The sequence below is a fragment of the Wasmannia auropunctata genome, unplaced genomic scaffold (genome assembly GCF_000956235.1).
Source record: "Wasmannia auropunctata unplaced genomic scaffold, wasmannia.A_1.0 LD336069.1, whole genome shotgun sequence".
Classification (NCBI taxonomy): Eukaryota; Metazoa; Arthropoda; class Insecta; order Hymenoptera; family Formicidae; genus Wasmannia; species Wasmannia auropunctata.
In genome coordinates, this window is record NW_012026821.1 from 2,284,789 (window position 1) to 2,305,121 (window position 20,333).

The 20,333-nt window shown below is 39.5% G+C and overlaps 3 protein-coding genes across 9 annotated transcripts in view; 1 reads left to right on the forward strand and 2 right to left on the reverse strand.

Annotated features, from left to right (window-relative positions):
• Positions 1–9,854, reverse strand: part of LOC105450125 (serine/threonine-protein kinase Doa) — a 26,406-nt gene extending 16,552 nt beyond the window's left edge. For 2 of the 7 annotated variants that reach the window (XM_011689812.1, XM_011689811.1), the window contains exons 1-3: positions 9,690–9,854; positions 8,710–8,820; positions 3,720–3,853 (exon numbers count right to left, since the gene is read on the reverse strand). In XM_011689812.1, coding sequence (XP_011688114.1) covers positions 3,720–3,853; positions 8,710–8,820; positions 9,690–9,839 — 395 coding nt within the window. In that variant the 5' untranslated portion in view covers positions 9,840–9,854. Of the gene's footprint in view, positions 1–3,048; positions 3,674–3,719; positions 3,854–5,532; positions 5,664–6,544; positions 6,655–8,067; positions 8,263–8,709; positions 8,821–9,539; positions 9,639–9,689 lie in introns of those variants that run through there. The other 5 variants (XM_011689813.1, XM_011689815.1, XM_011689816.1 and 2 more) reach the window with 5 other exon arrangements.
• A 1,678-nt stretch (positions 9,855–11,532) lies between these two features.
• LOC105450128 (progestin and adipoQ receptor family member 4) lies at positions 11,533–15,338 on the forward strand. Its single transcript, XM_011689822.1, has 5 exons — positions 11,533–11,814; positions 13,662–13,886; positions 14,142–14,245; positions 14,327–14,464; positions 14,554–15,338. Exons 1-5 carry the CDS (start codon positions 11,544–11,546, stop codon positions 14,779–14,781), a joined length of 966 nt encoding a protein of 321 aa, XP_011688124.1. The 5' UTR covers positions 11,533–11,543; the 3' UTR covers positions 14,782–15,338.
• A 1,357-nt stretch (positions 15,339–16,695) lies between these two features.
• On the reverse strand, positions 16,696–19,866 carry LOC105450129 (F-box only protein 9). The gene is made up of 7 exons (XM_011689823.1): positions 19,682–19,866; positions 18,821–19,039; positions 18,429–18,740; positions 18,132–18,295; positions 17,872–18,063; positions 17,523–17,757; positions 16,696–17,378 (listed from the first exon to the last, which is right to left on the reverse strand). Exons 1-7 carry the CDS (start codon positions 19,682–19,684, stop codon positions 17,160–17,162), a joined length of 1,344 nt encoding a protein of 447 aa, XP_011688125.1. The 5' UTR covers positions 19,685–19,866; the 3' UTR covers positions 16,696–17,159.
• Between the last annotated feature and the right edge of the window lie 467 nt (positions 19,867–20,333).

Genomic DNA, 20,333 nt, shown 5'->3' on the forward strand with positions numbered 1-20,333 from the left:
TTATTTGTAAATATTAGCCAAAGATTAGGAACAAGTGAATGGAGGAGCGCGCGCCGGCCCTGAGCGCCGCATGGATAAGAGCGATTATTCGTTAACTTTAATCAGCTCTTCTGCCAAAATTACTTGTCAGATCAAAATTTGCTAAAGGAAAAAGTTGTTCCTTTTAGCACGAAGTATAACATCCTGTACTCCGAATGCGCCAATTCTGGGACACCCTGTATATAATTCTCAAAAAAAAAAAAAAAATCATTACGTGTTTTATATATATAAACGTAATGATTTTTTTTTCTTTTTCGAGAATTTGTAATGTTTCTTTCGCCATAATGTGATTAGAAAGTTGTAGGTGCGATTATACTAATTGCGACGATGGAGATCTTTATAGCGAATACTAACATTGTTAGCGGTTTACGCACAACAGAAACAACCCGCAATTATCGCTTTCAAATGCATTTCTTCAATCTCGGAAAATCCGACAGGAAAAGCACTTTCACTACGCCAATACAATAAGCTGATCTAATTTTGAATAGAATTACTGAGGGATCAGCTGATCGCAGAAAGAGAACAGCGGCGATTCGGAGGAGTCGAAGGTTAACTTTTGTAACTCTTCCTTTCTCTTTCACTTATGCTTGCACGCGATGATAATTCCAGTCGGTACCGACCCTGACCTTGCCAAAGCTCGCGTGATCTCAGTGAACGAGTGATCCTAGCGGAAGAGATTGCAGACAAATAGCTCGATTATGCTCTTGATGATGATTCAATCTCTGTTATTTTCCCCAAGCCGCGTGCCTAATTATACAACTTCAATATGCTATCGTATCGAATAGAGGAATGCTCAATCGAGAAGGCCTAGATATCTGGTTTGCAGGCACGTTATCTCCTCTCCAAACGATTCCGCGATTGAAAACAGGCCGCGAAATTGTTCGTCCGTCGAGAAAATATCGAAATTGCCAGTCGCGTTATTGACAGATAAAGCTAACTGTACTCGACAGCTGCAATCGCAGTGGAGAAACAACGCGAACTCTAACGGAATCTCGAATACGATTATGAATCAATTAATTCAATTCTGAGATAATGTCGACGACGCGATTCGCGATTTGCTATGCCCGCCTGTAGAAAACGTAATTTCTTCTATGAAGCAGACGCGCGAGCGGGATTTCAATTATTTGCTAATCTTTGGATGCCAATTATTTGTTAATTTAAGGTCAGTTCGCTTCCTCATTTTTTGACGATTCTCATCGATGAGAAAATCGCGTGCGAGACTCCACATAATGGACTTTCTTCTTTCATCGAGCAATCCACCGAGCATGAAAAAGTGTTGGTTATTACTGTTTACCGTTGCACGAAATAAATTACGCTTCAATATGCAATGCATGATGTTTATTAATCAGCGCAATTAGTATCTACAAGTTTAACCGGAGATACTTTCTTTGACGCTCAGATTTGAAAAGAAACACGATAATTATCTTGCGTTTATTTGCGTAATAAATGAGACTCGATAATTGGTATAACATCCACTGTCTATGTGTACAAGATTGAATATTAAACTCAGGATAATTGTAACGGTTTCGTTGCGCGAAAGAAAAAAAAACCGCGTTTAAAACGTTTAACGTTAACGTTTTTATCTCTTGCGTAGCCTTCAACGCGAGCCATTCTCGCGGCAATCATAATCACAATTACGTTGCGACAAATCATCGTGACGTATCAGCTGCGCATATCTGTGATCCATACCATCTGATTTTAAAGCCACATTCCGGCTACACACACAAAAAAAAAAAAGATATAACATCGCATAAGTCAAAGCATCCGTAGTTAAAAGCGTCTTGCTCGCCAATTATTAGTTATTACGTCAAAATTCGTCCTTGTGCCTTTGATCTCTTCGATCTCGCCGTGATCGATAGCACTTTTTTTTTATAGCGGAACGCGCGAATCCCGCGAATTATTATCGTTATTATTATGACGCAAAAGAAACGGTACTTTGTTCGTTTGTTGAGATTTTACTGACGATACCGCCGGGCTTAATCGTGCTCAGTCACTGACCTAGAAGATCAGGAAGTAATGCGTAAAAGAAATTACTACTATTCATTAAGCAGATCCTCACAGCGGGTCTTAAATTAAAGGAGAGAAGTATAAAGAGCATTTTAATTAATCGGTAATTCCGTGCCCGCATTCCGCGTGACTCACGCTCACGCGCGGCTACTCGAGATGCATGGTTAATGAAGCGCAATGTGAATACAAGAGTGTCTCAGAGAGCCTAATTGGTGTTAAATTTCAAGAGCAGTTTACCCGAGAAGACGCGACAATTCATTTAAAAAAAAAAAATGTAAAATTTTTATCTTTCTGCAAAACATACGCAAACCACACTCCCATTAATAATTAATGTCAAAATGAAATTAAATTAAAGTTAAAATAACGTTGAATATTAATTAAAAATGAGACACATACGTTCGTTATTGCGCACACTTGCACCCTATTTATAATAATATAAATGCAAACTGAGAATTGCGGAGAATTGAAAATATATTATTTAAAACACTCGCTCATGCGTGCTTTTTCTAATCTCCGTTTCCTAGCATATTGCATAGTTTGTAGTCCTGTTATCCATAGCGATAAGACGAGCAAGACGTGTACGCGCGACGGATTGTGGCATTGTAAATAAATTTTGCATAGTGATTCATTGCACTTTGTGGAGTTTGCGCAACGAAAACGAACTGATTGTATTCTCGAGACCTCTCTTTCTATCCAAAGCGATTCTGTTCGTGCAAACTTGTATCTTCCACAAGCGCGCCGAGTAAGAGAGAAACGTCAGTTTGCAAACACTTCAAACATCAATTCAATTCAGTTTGAAGATTATTCGGATCGCTGTTATAGTATTTCCCGTTACCTCTCCGAAACTCAACAAAATGAAATTCTAAGCGTTCATAAATTTTCATGGAAAATTCTACATTGAATGACGCACAAAGACCGCTCCTTTATATCTCCCCGCAAATCACGTTCCGACGTGAATTTATTCCCCGGCGAATACGAGCGTCGCCGACACGACACACTCACGTATATATCTTCATAAAAAACCGTTCCAAACAACGAGGGTCAAGAACAGGTCTTGGGTGGGACTTGTTGAAGCTCGAGCGCACAGATCACGACTGACAGCCATGAAGACTTTATGGAGAAGCTCTATTGCCGGTTAGAATGACGTGGGAACAGAGGGGGAGAGATCGTTCGCGCGGTATTGGTCTCCCGGCGCAGCTACTGGTTCCCTCTCTCGCGCAATCTCCCCTTTTTCTTGCAACTTTCTTTGACAATGAGACAGGGAGACATGTGTATTCTCAGAATACCGAATCTCGTTTTTAACGAGATCGTTATAAGATAAAATTTTAACTCTTATACGAGATTTAAAATTTTCAGTTAAGATACACCGTTTGACGAGCCTTCGATTCACCTTTTGTACATTTTAATTATATTTTAATTTTCATTATCTAATTGTCATTCTTAAAAGTTACTAATATTTCTTATTAATATACCTTCATCGTGTTTAAGAAATATCAATAACTCTACAAAAAAGAATAATTATGCAGATTAAGTAATTGTTTCAAAGATAATTTTGTAAGTTGTTATACGTCGATTTAGACGATTTATACGTCAAGAAAAAAATGTATTGCATCATACAATGTTAACGAGAATGGAAGAATACATTCTCTCTCTTTATTCAAAGATTAACTTACCTATAGGTTCCTTTGCTCTGTGGACTCTCATAATCGATACGTCTGCGTTTATGCTCGTATTGTGGAGACCCTACAGAATGTGAACGTGTTCTCGAATGGCTGCGAGAGCGGTGACGCCTCCTGCTTCGTGGCATCTGTAATACAAATAGGATAGTTTTTAGTTATAATCTGTACAAAAAGAATCGTGCACTCCACTCTCTCCTATATTACTTCGTATTTTGAAGTATTTAATATTTTAATTATATATTTACAATATTGAAATTTGATTATAAATTTATAATTAAAATATATACTTAAAAATTCTTGAACAAAAATATTAAAAGTCAAGCTTTTTTTAAACATAGACATCCGTTTAATCTTTATCATTAAAATATTTGATCTGGCTTTCCAGATTGAAGTATTTTAATGTTAAAGATTGAATAACTTAACCAGAAAGAAGCGTCAACTGTATAAATAGATAAGAATATTAATTATTATTTATATATATAAATGCATATTGCCGGTAACGCTTATTATTTTCTGCATAAAATTCTGCATAGCGAAAAGGATTGTACAAAATTTATGTGTTGTTTTAGAAGCTTCAATAGATAGGTAATCTAAATATTGGATATTCGACGAGATTATTTCTAGCCGCTTTTCACTGAAGTTCCTCTGTGAAGAGAGGCGGAATAAAAGAGGCCAGTGTGCACAAGCTAGGCGGAGATAGAAAAACAGGCGACAGCGATAGCACAGGCAAGATGCATGTTGTGGTTTTAACATCGCCGGTTGTCGTAAAGTCCGCTCGCATTATTTATATGGCACTTTCTATACTCTCTTATAATTAGAGTTAGCTTCTTTACATTCGCTCCATTTTAAGTGCAGAAAATATAAGAAGCGTATGCCGCACGAGCAAAGAAAAGATCGATTCCTTCTTGGCGTTACTCAAAGAAAACAGTTGCGTCTGGTAACGTCCATTATATGTTTAATTTACTTATTGTTAGTTTTCATTTTCTGCCCATATTATGAGTTTAGAAAATAGCATAAATCTGGAAGAGAAATAAAATTAATAAATAATCTCTACACGCTCATCAGGGGCATTTGACGCACACGTAATTCATTTATAAATATTATACCCAAAATCAGTCTCTAACGTTAATTCTGATTTCCTATTTTGTAGATTTTTATTTTTGTAGATTGCAATTTTAATATCATATATAATGTGTCAAGCTTAATTGTTGATAGATAATTATTTCCTTCATTAATAGGAACGATAAAAGAAGATATATTTAAATTTTGCAAGGTGAAAATATACAATGTAAAAGACATATAATGTAAATAAGTCCATAACTATCGAGAAGAAACCCTTCTGGAAACAAAACAATTTCTATAAATATATATCTTTTTATATTCTTTTCTCTAACAATTGAAGGAATAATTACGAAAAATTAACGCTTGAAGGGGACATTGTACGCTGGGGTTACATGTTACTACTTGGATGTAATATTGTTAATCTAGAAAATGGGTTAGTCCCACACCGTTGATGTAACCGAGCCAGACGAATCATGCGTGCAATTTTATGAAAATGAGGTGCGACAAGATGAGAGGGTGGGTACACAATCGGTATAGTCGACGAACGCGTACCGAACCGGGCGACGGATTACTCCGGAGCAACGGAAAACGGCAGCGCGAGTTTCAGCGGAGTCGAAGGCCGAGAGCGGCGAGACGCGCGCGGTTGACACGGGCGGTTGAATAGAGAGAGAATCACCGAGGGGGAGCCGAACGACCCGGAGTTTTATGCCGGGGGGGGGGGGAGGACCATACTGCGTGTACTTACGTTAGGAAGGCGAAACAGGCTCACTTGATCCCAAATGAAATCGAAGACGGACGATATCCAGGAGCGTGAGGATGACGCTTGCGGTATGACACTGTTTTTCGACAACCACGTGGACATCGGCTCAAAAAATTCTGCAAAACGTGGGCAGTCGCATTCGTGAGTGCGTCACAGACACACCGCCGTACAGATTAGCCCACTCCGCGAGAGAGAGGGAGGGGGCGAGGGGAAGGGGGAGGGGGAGCGGGGAAGGGTTAAAAAAAAAGTGGAAAGATCATCGGCGAGAGGTGCTTAGGGACGAGATAACGACACGAGTGGGGCCTTTCTTTCTCCTTCTCTCGAAATAGAGCCGCGCGTCTCTCGCGTTGCGTCACACCTGCCGAGACTCGAATCGCGCGCGTATTCGTGACCCTTCGAGCGGAGTTCCGGGCGACCCCACCAAAACAACGCGTATGCTCGTCGCCCGAAAATCGTTCACGACGACGACGACGACGACGACGAGAGTCGATGCGACATGCGAAGGCGTGCGATGAACGGCAGTGCGGCGAGAAATTGGTTATCGCGAACATATAGGCGCGCGCGTGGCTTCGCCTCGTCGAGGGATCGATGATGGCGCATCGCGGCCTCGAGGAGGCATCCTCGAGGCGCCATCGACGGCGCGGACGCGAACGAGGGGGGGGAAGGGGGACAGGGGGGGCAATCGAACGAGGGAACCTCGATCGCGTGCGAGCGACGTCGCGGGGGCGAGCAACGCCGCGTGCCCTTCGTCGAACGGGGTGATTTCGAAGCGAATGAAATGGAAAGCGTGCGGGGGAATTGCGTGAGGAGGATGCATACGATACACCATAAGGGGGGACCTTCCGAGCATCGGCATCGGCAGCCATCTTGGAATTACACAGAGTGCACCAAAGCGCGATGCAGCATACACGTACAGATCCCAGTCGTATATCACACGCAGGTTCGTTAGTCACGTCACGAGCCGGATGCGGGTTACGTTATGGAGATGCGGACTTACGTCGGATAGGCAGAATAGGCTCGCTTGGTCCCAGAATTGAACCCACTAAAACACAAGAATGCCCAAGAGCACCGACAGTGCGCGACGTACGACAGTGTTGTGTGACAACGACGTCAAACGACGTGGGACCGTCGGATCAATGCGATTGGCGAGACCTCTTCGCGACTCTTCGGCTCCGCTCGGCGATCGTCGGCGAGCCAGAGGGCGGCTCTGTCGGCTCCCCGGTAGAGGGAACTCTACTCCCCGGCCCCGATTGCCCCCGATGCCACCGTGGAGCGTGGAGCTTCATCATGTAGCGTTACATCGCAAATGTACAAAATTCGACACGATAAATCGCCCAATAAAATCCGGCTACCAACGGCTACGACGGCTGATCGCAACTCCACAGATAAGCGCCACAGATTAGTTTACTTATAAGAAACCGCATATAGTTTGCGAATGCTACTAAAGCAAAAATTTATAATCATATATATATATGTATTTGTCATTGTGCGAAAGTTTGTAAGATTTCGTGGTAAAGAATCGTTTCCCCAAAAATTCCAATAGCAGCAGAAAAAATTTTAATATCATATTAAGAGTAATGTAAAACGTGATGAAAATAATTGCGTGTGGATTAATAATTGTTTCTAAAATATCGAACTTGCAGCATGATGATTACAGCGTGCGAATACGAGCAAATTTATTCCTTTCACCAGTGTAAAGTCAGTCCTTAAATAAGAATGTATAATAATTTTTAAGTTATTTAATTTGTTCGTGACTTTGCCGTTTCTCTGCTCCAAAATCATTTGCCACTAAATTACTCCTAAAAATTTATCCATTCCTCCAAGTAGCCGATGACGCACGAAGCAAATGCGAATGCGCACGAAAAGTCGTACTCCGGAATACCGGAACTTTCGATTAATAGAAAAAGTTTCACATCTATACTCGCCACGTACTACCGTATGGATTATTTCGATCGTAGCATTGTGGCATAAAATTCTCGAAATCATTTCTATCACATTAATCTCGACGACATTCATATTCAATTCTGAAATAGTTTCCAATGTTTAGTCTCGTACAGGTATTGTTCGATAAGCGTGACCTTCATTCATACTTCTATCCGGATAGAATTCGTTTTCGGAAATCAAAAATATACCTAGAATGTGTCCACATTCTATATATATTATGAAGTGTGTAGTTAAACTATATTTTTTCGTTCAAAGAATTATATAACATCCACTATCTACCACAGATAACATAACTCATGATAAATACACGATTGTAAGTGCAGGCGATTAGAAGAAAGCTTCGAAAAAATACTCAAAAGTTGAGAAAAACACAGTCGCGAATATCGCGACTGTATTTGGAGATGTTCGTCTCTAATTGAATACTTTCAAAAGTAATTCATTCACGTGGAACAATTCTCATAAATAACGTATATCACATAATCAAAAATTTCGAGCGAACGCACACGTTAATTAACACTCAACCGCACGCTGATACAGGTTGATCTACACATTAAGTCGCGACTTAATCTTGCCTACCTGTTTCCAAACATATTTCCGAGCTATCCACGCAATGCCTTTCTGCAGCAGTTGCTCTATCATGTGCCAGATCATAATCGACTTTGGTGGACCGCGTATAAACGAAGGATTCTTCGGCAGGAGACCGGCATGTATAAACACGTACGACACTCGACGGGACACACATAGAAACGTATGAAACCAGACCGATAACTGAACGGAATGGCCCTCGTAGGTGGCACCACACCGCGAGTGTTATTTGAACGAGAATAGCATTGTTATCTTTTTTTTTTTAAATGTCCCCCGCCGCATTGTTATCATTTTCTTTTTAAACGTCACTCCAGCTGACTCCAGCCAGCAGTGACCATCACTCGACAAACTCCGTAAATTTGGGACGACAAAAAAAAAACGCGCGGAAGTCGTTCCACGAAAGTAGATATACGTGACGGCAATTTCAATCGAAATTGCGCAATATCGCGATTTGGGAAAAAAAATGCGGAGATCGCGAAACGGCACTTTTCGTATATGACGCATTACATAAGAGAATGATTTTTCGCCCGCGAAAACACGCGGTTTTTGGCAACGCGATTACATTCACGGGCTTGAAACTGGTCGCGAGAGAACCGCTTACTGTTACGATAGTAACGTTTTTTTTTTTTTTACCTGAGTTACTACGCCGACCGAGATGTACTTCGACTGGTCATGGGAAAAGTAGTTTGCCGCCGTCGTCGCGATCGCACCTTCCGGGATCGTCCACAGTTCTCTGCAGGTGTTCTGCGGCAGAGAAGAGTTCAAATTGAAGACCGCAGTATTTTGTTAGAATATTACGATGGACTTTGATGCTGTGATTAAAATTTACATTTTGCAGTAAATGAAAGATGATCCCCGTGACTTCAATCGGATTCATTCGTCAGTTATTCCACGCGGATTTTAGAAAAAAAAAAAGAATTATATATCTTAGCATATAGATTCATACAAAATTAATCTTTCCCTTATCGTGAGATTACCGTGAGATGAATATACCGTGCATATAATAAACAAGCGAGAAATTAAAAATTTTTTATATGTGCAAAAGATGCGAGATTTAAGATACGTTTTGCTACCGCCATTTATATCGAAAAATTACGCGCGATTACGCAAAGATATTAATCTCCCTTCCCTCGACAGAACGTCGATATCTAATACGAGCGCCAGCTCGTATTGTCTCGCACGAGGCCACGTGACACACAGACTTGCGCCAAAACACGTATAGCTGTATGCAGCATGTCGGAGTAAATGAGATCGCAATCGAATTACATCGACAATCTGGGCAAACTGAATTTTCTCAGTTAATCGGTAATCACTCGCCGTTATTTTTCAAGCTAAAGCCCGTCCCTCGTGTGTAGAAAAGGCTTAATGGTAGGGCGGGAGGAGAGGGTTAGATCTCCGAAGATGACGTCGTAACCCAATTAAAAGGGGGTGAGCGGACGGGGTGCGCAGGGCGCGCAGGCTACCTGTACAGCGAGACACGGCCGACTGGCACGACCCGCGGTTCTGCAAATTGTCAAGCAACGGGGCATACCGCGAACACTCCTCGGGGACAGCCTGAGGAGAGAGCGCAACGCGGTAGTTGCACACATCATAATCGCGCGCGCGATACTCACCAGGAGTACTTGCTGGAAGTAGTGCACCCCGTTGTCGGGGTGCGCTTGCGCCGTCGCGGCGGGGCTCACCCCGAGTACGACGGGCGGACATTTCGACGTCGGGTGAAGGTCAACGCCAGGTGGTGGCCCGTCGGGAATTTTGGTATCCATTGTCAGAGAGTCGCCCCGAGTCCTAAAACAGTCTTTACATGCGCCGGGAGGGAGAGAGAGGGAACGTAAGGGAGAACGTTCGCCGTGTGTGTGTGTGTAAAATGTCGCGCTATTTACGATCGACAAATTACGCTATATAGGTATAGATATTATGCGGGCTTACAGATCGAGACGCATCTGCGGACCGGAACGTGTCCCCGACGGCAGCGGCCGCGAGAAGTCGCCGACGAAGACCTGAGTCGCGTTCCTGTCGCTCTTTCGGATTTTGAGCGACTCTGACGTATGACGCGCTTGTCGCGAGAACAAGCTACGGTCAACTTTCGCGCGCACTCTCGCTGGCAAGTTCGGTTGATTGCATCTACCGTGATGCGGAGAATGGTATCGATGCACATTAAAGACGCATTGCGCACAAATTGGCGTGAGAGGCAAACATTACAAAATAAAATTACGTATAATGTTTCGATGTTTCTTTTCTTCTTTCATAACGTTTCACTATGCCGTACCACATTTTAAAAGTAATTAATATAACTATCAAATTAAACCTTCTCCTCTTTTTTTTTTTTGAGATGGATTTTCATGCCTATTGAGACAAAATATGATATTTTTAATAGAAATTCATTGATGACGAATACAGTCGTTCTTCAGTTTCCCTTCGATTTGTTTTATTTCCAGCACAATAGTTTTTATATAATTCCACTCTGCAAGGACGAAGCAATGTTCGTCGATGCAAGTCGATAAAGCTTGAAATAGTATGTATATTTTGCATAATGTATAATGCGAGGGACAGGAGACGACGATATCCAGCATAGCATATTAACTCAAAAACATCCAACCACCGAAATTGTGTCAATAGGTCACGCGTGGAAGATCCACGGAACGTTCAGGGGCTGCATGCCAGCTACGTGTCTTGCTTAAAATTCTAATGCTGTTTAAAGCACAATTATATTAGTGTCCTTCAAGTTAACTTACAAGAAAGTTTCCTATTGTTAAAAATATTTAATTATTCCATACATTAATTATACATAATATAACCAATTATGTTTAAAACCCTGCAGTTATGTTTTGAAATAAATGAACGGATACCAAGCGATAACAAATCTCCCCAAGAAGCTTCACATGTTGTGTTTGCATTATTAATGCAAACGTGCATTGTAGCACGTAATGCGTTTGCATTATCAATCATTTTGTGTAAAGATTAACAAAACAGTATGAAAAACAGTAGGAAAAAGAAAGAATGATTCATCTGTCAAACTAACATAACAAAATTTCCAATTCAAGTCATAAGTAGTTACGAGCCATTTATTAGTCAATCAGCAAAGTCTGCAGGTAAGAGCATCTGCGACACGCTGCGAGATCGCGCGCGATGAGGTTGCCTCCTCTAACCGCCCCGACCGACGTGATGGGATCGATGCGGTTGCCGTGGCGACGGGACCGTCAGAGAGGGCCGAATCGCGTGCGGATGACGGCTGCTGCCGGCGAGCGGGCGCGGGACGGGGGTTTCAGCGGCGCGCACGACGTTGCAGTGGCGACGTCGCCGCCGTTGAGGGCTCCACGGCTCTCGGGAGGCGCGATCTCGGAGGCCGCCTCGTCCGCTCACAGTCCGCTGGCCGGACCGATCCCTCTTCCCCGAGGCAGCGGGCACCGCGCGTTCGCCGTTGCACGACGCCGTTCCGGGACGACGAGCGTCCGCGCCATGCGGCGACAATGTCGGCCTCGTCGTCGCACCACCAGGACACCGACACGTACGGAGCGCGGCGTCAGGACGACGACAAGAGGATGTCCAGCGGCGCCGAGACGCCGCGTCCGGAGGAGACGCCGGCCAAGGTCCTGCTGCTGCGACGATGGAGCGACATGCCGCAGCACCTCCAATTCAATCCGCACATCTACACCGGCTACAGGCCGCTCATGACCATCCGCCAGTGCCTCGGTAGCCTTTTCTACATCCACAACGAGACCGTCAACATCCTGACGCACGGTGAGACCGGAAATCCTATCGCGATTACACATCCCGTGATTATGAATGCATTTATAATTAAAATGAAAATGACGCTGAACGGTTCATTTTTTTTTTCTTAACGTATGATCTTAACGCAGTTTCCGTCCTGCAATTTCTTCTTGTGTCGCACGACGAATTCTTTCAGAGTTGCCTGCGCGATAGCTAAATTGTATGCCGAATTACAGATCTCGAGAAAGATGGAATCTTAAATTCGTTAACTACTGTAATTATGATATAAAGATTTTGATTGCGCGAATTATAGTTATTTTTATTTTTCTATAAGCGTGTTTAAAATTCTGAAATAGTAGTTTAGCTTAGAGATTAGATGTTAAAACATGAGAGAAAATTATTTATTGCAATAATAAAATTTTCGCTTCCAAAATAAGACATTATTTGCTGAATTTCTTGACAAGTCCGATGTTGATTATTGTTGCAAAATTCTTTTGTAGCCAGAAGATACATTCTCTTTGTTTCGTACCACTTGTTTAGAAAAATAATAAAAAATTATCATAAGAAATTTAACAGTGAATGAATCTAGATTAATTCTAAGTTCGAATTATCGAATTAAATTTCGCTAATTCGACTAGCTGTTTTGATGAAGAGAGAGAAAGAGAGAGAAAGGAATACATATTGCAAAGTAAAATAAAATAAATCAAATGCGAAACTCTGTGACTCTGCAAAACGAAATTGAAATTGAATCGCAGGATAGTAGCTATCATTATTCTTCACGCGGTCAACTATATTCCATCTACAGAATACGCGATTATATCACAGAGAAGATTCGTCATCCTCATGATTGGATTAACCGGGAAAGTAGATTAAGTCCCTTAAGGGCTTTAAAGTCAAGGTGCATACTATCAAGGCCAACTTCCGTGAAAACATCGCGCTCAACGAAGACGCATTGCGGGGTAACGAACGATCGATGAAAGCGAGCCCATAGGATATTCTTTCTCCGTTAAAGCTGATTCATTGATAAATTTCTAATCGTACTGAATGTCAGTCAAACATATTCTAAACGTGCACGAACGATTTATCAGTCTTTGTACATATAACAAATAGCGACGCGTTTGCACGGCGCTTCGCTCGTTTTTGTGCATAAAATAAACCGCGATGTATGTACATGCGCTCGTCCGAAATCGGAATCCTTCTGTAGAAAGAGATTATAAAAAGAATTCTTTCTGTCGCTCTTTAAAATTACACGAATTACCCTTAACATACCTTTATCTTCCTTCGTTCGAAGGAGAAACCAGCTAGAAGAAGCATTTGAGCGTTCTGTTCCTGGTGGACCATCCTGTATATAAATCTCATGTATCGACCGGCGCACATGTGCGTGAAATAAAATCTTAGTAGGTCAGAGCTACCCACGTATGTGGGGGAACTCATTAAAATACAATCTTAAAATAATTTTTTTAAAGAAAATTAAACAATATTATGAATCTATACATCCGTCTCGATTTATAAATCCCTCTATATTTGCCAATCTTTTTGCCGTTAACGTTTTTTAGTTTATCAATGATAGCATTATCATTTGAATAATTATTTGTGAGGCAGAAAATTTAAAAAAATTAAAAAATTTGTTCTTGATGAACAGTGCTTCTCTCTTTAATGGAAATTATCTTCCCATTTTGAACATTTTCTTTATAAGAAGATATGATTATTAAATTTGTCGAAGGTGAAAATTATAAGTTTATAAAAGATGAATTATATCTCTCACGATATATATGTATCACGATATATATCACGATTTTTCTAACATCCAAGAATTTCATACCGAAATGCATTTGCCCGAAAGCAAATCCTGTACGAGCGACCGTGTGTGCTTACAGGATTCGCTATCCTGTATATGTTGGTGACCGTGCCACATCTCCTCCCATGGAATACAAAAGGGACACTCGTGGGAGTTCTGTCCTGGTGTCACTTGATCGGCGCTGTTAGTCCGTGGATCGGATCCTTCCTGTACCACCTCTTCATGAACGTAAACTACGACGAAGTTTTGTACAGAACACTGCTGAAAGTCGACATGATCGGCATATGGCTGTGCCAGAGTTTCGGTGTGTGATCCGATTTTTAAATGAAAGCCCCTTTCACAGAATGTGCTGAATGAACACAATGACTAGAGCTCACAATTTTAGATTTTATTTTACAAACGACTTTCCTCGTATATTTCAAGTGGATCTTACAAATTACTTTGGTCGCGACTTCCGCTTCGGATGAAGAGAGTTTTAAATAAGGAGTGATTACGCGAACAGTTTCTGTAGTGGCAGAAATAAAAGACGCTTCTCTATTTCATGCACGATTCATTTCAGGAGCTATACCGATGATGGCAGCCGCTGTTCATTGCCTTGCCGATAACGTCTGGTATTGCTGCATTTTTATTTATTGCTCCCTTAGTATGTGGGGACTTTTAAAGGTATCTTCTAGCTTACGTCATGCCGAGATACTCGTCGAGATTTTCGTTGTGATAAAAACGTTTAAACATTTTAATTCATAGGCAATGACTGCGAGATCACCATGGGAAAGGCGTTTATGTTTTGCCCCTCCTTTCCTAATGAGAATGCTGGTCATGACGCTGAGGTGTTTCGGCATTGGTGGCGGATCACCCGAGGCTCTTATTCATATAATATTACAGGTTGACTTTGAATATACGATCCCGAGACAGCCGCGCGCGCACCGAACTGACGATTATAGAGATAATGCTGATGTAGGAATGATTTTCAGGATCTCATAGCTGTGATAGGTGCAACCATTGGCGCTCTTCGCATTCCAGAGAAGTGGATCCCCGGCAGATTGGATTTAGTGCTAAATTCCCATAATGTGATGCATGTTATGGTCGTCCTGGCGGTATGCTCCATGCACGCCGCAACCTTGAAGGACCTCGCCTGGATGTCCGATCCGTCTACGTGCAATAAAACAAGCTCTCTTCCTTCGGGTCGCGAAGAATTGTGATTGAATCATGAAGAACGCGACGGCTTGCTGCAGTCTGTGATAAATCGAGCCTATAACAACTGGCGATTAGTCGAGCGTTTCGACATTTGGAGACCAGAAAGTGCTGAATTCTATAATAGATAAAGTTAAGGATATCGAAAAAAAAATATATATACATATTATACATATATATATAAAACAGAGTTTAATACAGAGTTACTTAATTTATGTGATCATTGCGGGACGGTTTAGGTACAATCACGAGTACAAAGTACATACGGTTACTTATCATATCGAATGCTTAATGTAATGGGATATTTGTGGTGTTTTTCTGCAAACACACAAATAGGTAAAGTAGAATTGATGGAAACTGGCGGGAGTATAATGCGAGAAAGAAGTGAGTTTTGTCTTATTTGTTTGTTTGTTAAAAGAGCAAAATATTTTACCTTAAAATTTTTAACAATATAATTGAAGAGAAATATCGTTTATCATCTTTCCATTTTAATGAAATGATATACATTTTTATATCAAAAATGTATCTATCTTTTTTATTGTAATTAGTGAGGACAGTTTATTTGAAAAATATCGTTGTAAAATCGATTCATACATATATTTCACAGATTTTAAATTCCATTCAATCTTAAATTTTTATTCAACATTGTAATATTATTTTATATATCTTATAATTAAATTGTATTGTTAACGAAAAAAATTCAGCAATGGAATAAAATCTATCTCTTCTTTAGTAAAAAAAAGACAAACACAAGATAAAAATCAATGTGTTAGGAAATAAATCTTAAAACAAATATTTATCACTTTTCCTTACAACTCGCTTATTCTTTACATGGTTACCTGGAGAACATATAAGTCTATTGAAAGAAGTTAGGAATTTACTAGAGTCAATTGTATGTACTTCATTAACATATAGTGAGAGAAAGTATTAAAGGTGATCTGTGGAAAGCAATACAAGCACATCAATACGTTGTGATGCAACAACTTAGAGTTTAACGGTCTACACGGGTCCGTATTTAAGATCTTGATATACGAATCAGAGCGTACAAATGATAAAAGGCTATTTCAAACTTACAGCTATTCTACTTAATTGATCAATATAAACATTAATTGTGTTGAGAATAAATTAATTTTTCAAAATTCAGAGAAACAGTGTATTTTTTAATGGGATTTTAAAAACTGATTTATTTCTCGTATTAGAATGATAAAAATTTACATGGTCATGTCGAACTATATTTGAAACAAAATTTGGAGAAACCGTTCAAACAATATAGAGGAGAAATTATATTCGCGCGAGAACAGGATTAAAATTTTCGGACCGTGTAGACTTTGAGAGTCATTTAACAATATACATATTCTGAACGTCCATTTCTTTATATTAATTATGCTTCATAATTATATCAACTAAAACTGAAATAATTTTAAATATCGGTGGATGCTGGTTCAATTCCACTATAGCAAGATAATTCGTCGTTCAGGTGATACTAAACCCATAATAAAATTATTCTAAAGAGATCTAATTCTATTTCCATTCAGAAATAGAGCAATGGAAAATTAGAAATGTAAATTTCGATTTAGATGAGTAATTCAAATTATAAAATATATAGCCAATTGATATACAGTAAAAATTGACTATAGATTTACGATTTTGTGCAAAGATTACTTAGTAGCAAAAGAGCAACCGATAGGAATTACAAAGTACGAGCATACATTTCACATGTCCCGCAAGAGTTGACATGCGTTGCATTTTCACATGAGTGTGTTATATTCTTACTGCATAAATAAAATCGTAAATTTTCAGTGCTTGCTATTTTTTTATTATATATAATTATACAAAATTATATACATAATTTAAAAAATTTACAGATTTTATTCAATTAACACATTTTTAAACTTAACTATATATAGCTGAGCAATAATTAATTAATAAACAAAACCATGTTACATTCTTCAGTACATATTTTGTTAAGTTCTTAAGTATGCAATTCATTGCGAAATGATGTAAGGCACTATGTATTTTAGTGCTTAAATAATTATATATTAGATCTATAAATAAATTACACTTCCATGCGATTGGAAGGTATTATCAACGTAATTAACTCTTTAAAGAATAGTTTGTGATTTGCAGGTTGTATAATGTACTAATAGAAACTGTTATAGAAATATAACGCGTGATACAAGATAAATAAAATATCTTGAAAAATGTGTACATGTACTTAATACAATTCAAAGAAAAGCACATTCAATATATTATAATTAGATTTTTGTTTTCGATCTTGTAACATATCGAGAATTCACTACACTCACTATTTTTCTTCTTCTGTAAGAATAATTCAATAATTGTACTCTCATGATTCATATGATTTATTTGTTGCCAAGTTTCATTACTATAACGGGACTTCGCTCTCCTGAGTATAACTCTTTACCCTGCTGAATTTAAGAGGTGGATATCTGCCGCCGATCGGCGACGCCCTGAATTCCCTTACAGATGGTTCCTTTAGACAAATCTTCGTTTCCTGTCCGTTTTTATATTTTGTGAAAATACTGTAGCTGACCCATTTCAGTTGGGAGTTTACTCTTCTGTGATAATTCTGTATCTCAAATTCCTACAACATACGTAAGAAAACTGTTAACTAATTTTTGAAAGAGTTTGATGAAAGCTATACATTTTTTGATGAAAGCTACACAAATTTTTGATGAAAGCTATACATAGCTTTCAATTTCAGACATATCTAGTCCTTATTACTTACAATATGAAACGTTTGTTCGCCGCTGTCGTGCACCGGTTCTCTTTTTTTCCTTCTGTAGAAATTGATTCCCTTAGTTTCTTGCCTCTTCAACACAAGTATAACGTAATTATCGTGTAATCGAAAATGACCAACGAGAACTGATGGGTTGCGTGGTGTGCGATTTCGTAAGGAATTCACGCAGTTTTGAGCTTCCTCGGTCGATGTCAACATTAAAACTCTTCCTTCGGGAAAAAATCTAAATGCAAGAAAAAATGTTACGAAAAATTAATTCACTTGGGATGTCGTAATATGATTACAGTAAAATAGGAATTTTTGTCGATATTATTATAGTAATACTGCTGTTATATACCTCAGGTACCGGAAATATTCAACGAGATGCCACGGTCTGTAAAAACGGTCTTGAAAATTATTTTCTCCATCGCGTATGTAGCTCGTTTTATTGATATAACATCCGTTGTATCTTAATCTAGGCCGCTGCAAGTACATATCCCTCCAGGACTTGTATTTCGGTTCGCAAGTACCGCAGTTTACACCCCACACCCTATCGAAACAGCAATTCCATTTACATGATCAATCAATAATCGAGCAATAATATTTATGGATATTTACCTAACACACGCTAGACGCCAGATCTCCGTGTCTCGTGCAGATATGTAAAATCCGCGGCATACTCTCGAAAACATTTCTAACGATCGAAAATCCAATTCAGAAGACACAACCCATCTTAGAATGTAAAGCACTATCTCCATAGGTAATGCGGAGATATGCGTTGTCTGTAAAACACATAAAGAAAAAATGTCCAAATATAAAATACAGCACATTTCAAGAATTACAGCACAATCCTGTGTGCATAAATATATCGTACATTTAAAATAATACTATAAATGTTAAAATGAGGATGCTTACACTTTGCTCAAATTTTGGAAAGCATACACATTGATTGCGGTTTACGATTTTAGACAACTTCAAAAATAAATCAGTTTCCTCTTCGTCAACTTCATTGTGATTCTTGCTGTCGTTGGTAGTTGAAAAGTCATTGTCTAACGTATCAAAACAATCATCGGCATCGAATCTGTCTCTTGCTTTTGCTTTCGTTGACTCGTACAAACGAACTTCAATATCAGGAACCAATTGTACCGCACGTTTATAAAACTGGATCGCCTCGTAAAACTTTCTGCTTTGTTCGTGCTCAATACCTTTAAGGAATAAATTCTTTGCCTGAAACAAAGCAATATTCTTATGGTAATGTTACAGAAATTCAAAGCGTCTTATTTCGAAATAATCAATAATCACAGTACCTTGCTCTCGATAGAGGCTTCGTCGTTTGCCACCTCGATGTTAGGCTGACTTGGCGAATACGTCTTTGATGTATCACGCTTAGGTGATATCGTCAGCTCGCGCTGCCATTGTTCCCTGAAAGACGTTAAGGTATCCACAATGTTTGTTCCTTCTTGCAAAGAAGACGCCTCTTGATCATCGCCTTCGTCCGTGTCATTGCTGGATTCACTGCCGTGGTTCTGCCAATGCACGAGGCAATAAATATTTTGGATGGAATTACATGAATTTAATATTAAAAAATTCATTAGAAATTTAACAAAGAGCTTATTACAGCGCAATATTTATTTTATATATAACAATTGTTTATTAAACACGATATACACATGTTCATTAAGTAGCTAACAAAAATATATTTATTTTCTTTGAACACAACTATAGTAAACAAAAAAATACACATCTATGTATATATGGACTACGATCTGCCATTATCCAAAACAGATCCAGATTTACACAGAATTAATAATATTATATAAACAAATCCTTGAAAGATACGAAAAGCAAATATAGTTGGTATATTTATATGTAATTACAAGAAATGTGACATAAGCCTTTCAAAAGACAGGCTGATCATTCCACAAAGTAGAAGGTAGAAAAATTTAAAAACTGACTAGGCGTTCCGGTGGCAAAATTAAGAAATTTATTAAAAAAAGCAGGGCAATCAACTTGATCTTCCGGGAGGCTCGTACAACGAAATGACGCAACATATTGCAGGAAATGGTATCGGCTGCCCGGTCAGAGGTTAGGCCACCGCCAAATACTCCGGCATACGATTACGTGCCTGCCTCGCGACGACAGTGACGGACAGTTGCGTTTTCACGTACCATTTTTTCTGCCTACTCGATCCCGACGGCTTTTCTCCCTCAGCGCATGTACTCTCGGTCGGAAAAGCGCACGACACAGCGAAAGCACAATTTCGCCAATAGTACCGCCGCCATGGTTCTCGCCTTTCTGCGTTTCTCGCCAATCTCGCGGCTCGCCGAGGAAGGCGAAGGTCGTTGCGCGACCGACGTGCGTATCCGTTCGATTCGGCATCGACGCGATGTACGCACGCATCCGTCCTTGCCGTATCTGTCGCTGCAATCATCATCATAATTAATCATTGCTCACTCGCGGTGAGAGTTGTTCTACCATAAAAATAACATTTACTGAATTTTGAAAGTTTTTTCATAATTCAGCCTCGAGATAGGTATGCGCAAATCACTGACTAATGAATGTCCAAGAAAAATCAAACGTTCTTGGAATTTTTTTTATATTTAATTTTCCAAATATATATATTTGAAAAAAAGACGTTTTATGTCTATATACAAAAATTTTTAAAGCGCTTTGCTTCGCGGTTGATCGACAATTATATAAAGCCTTCAACAATGTTGAATGTCAAGTTAAAAAGGTAATAATAATTTGATTATTTTGAAACGATGCAATTTACGTTAATAATTGTCTTTTGAAAGATTTATGCGTAATACGAGAGAGAGA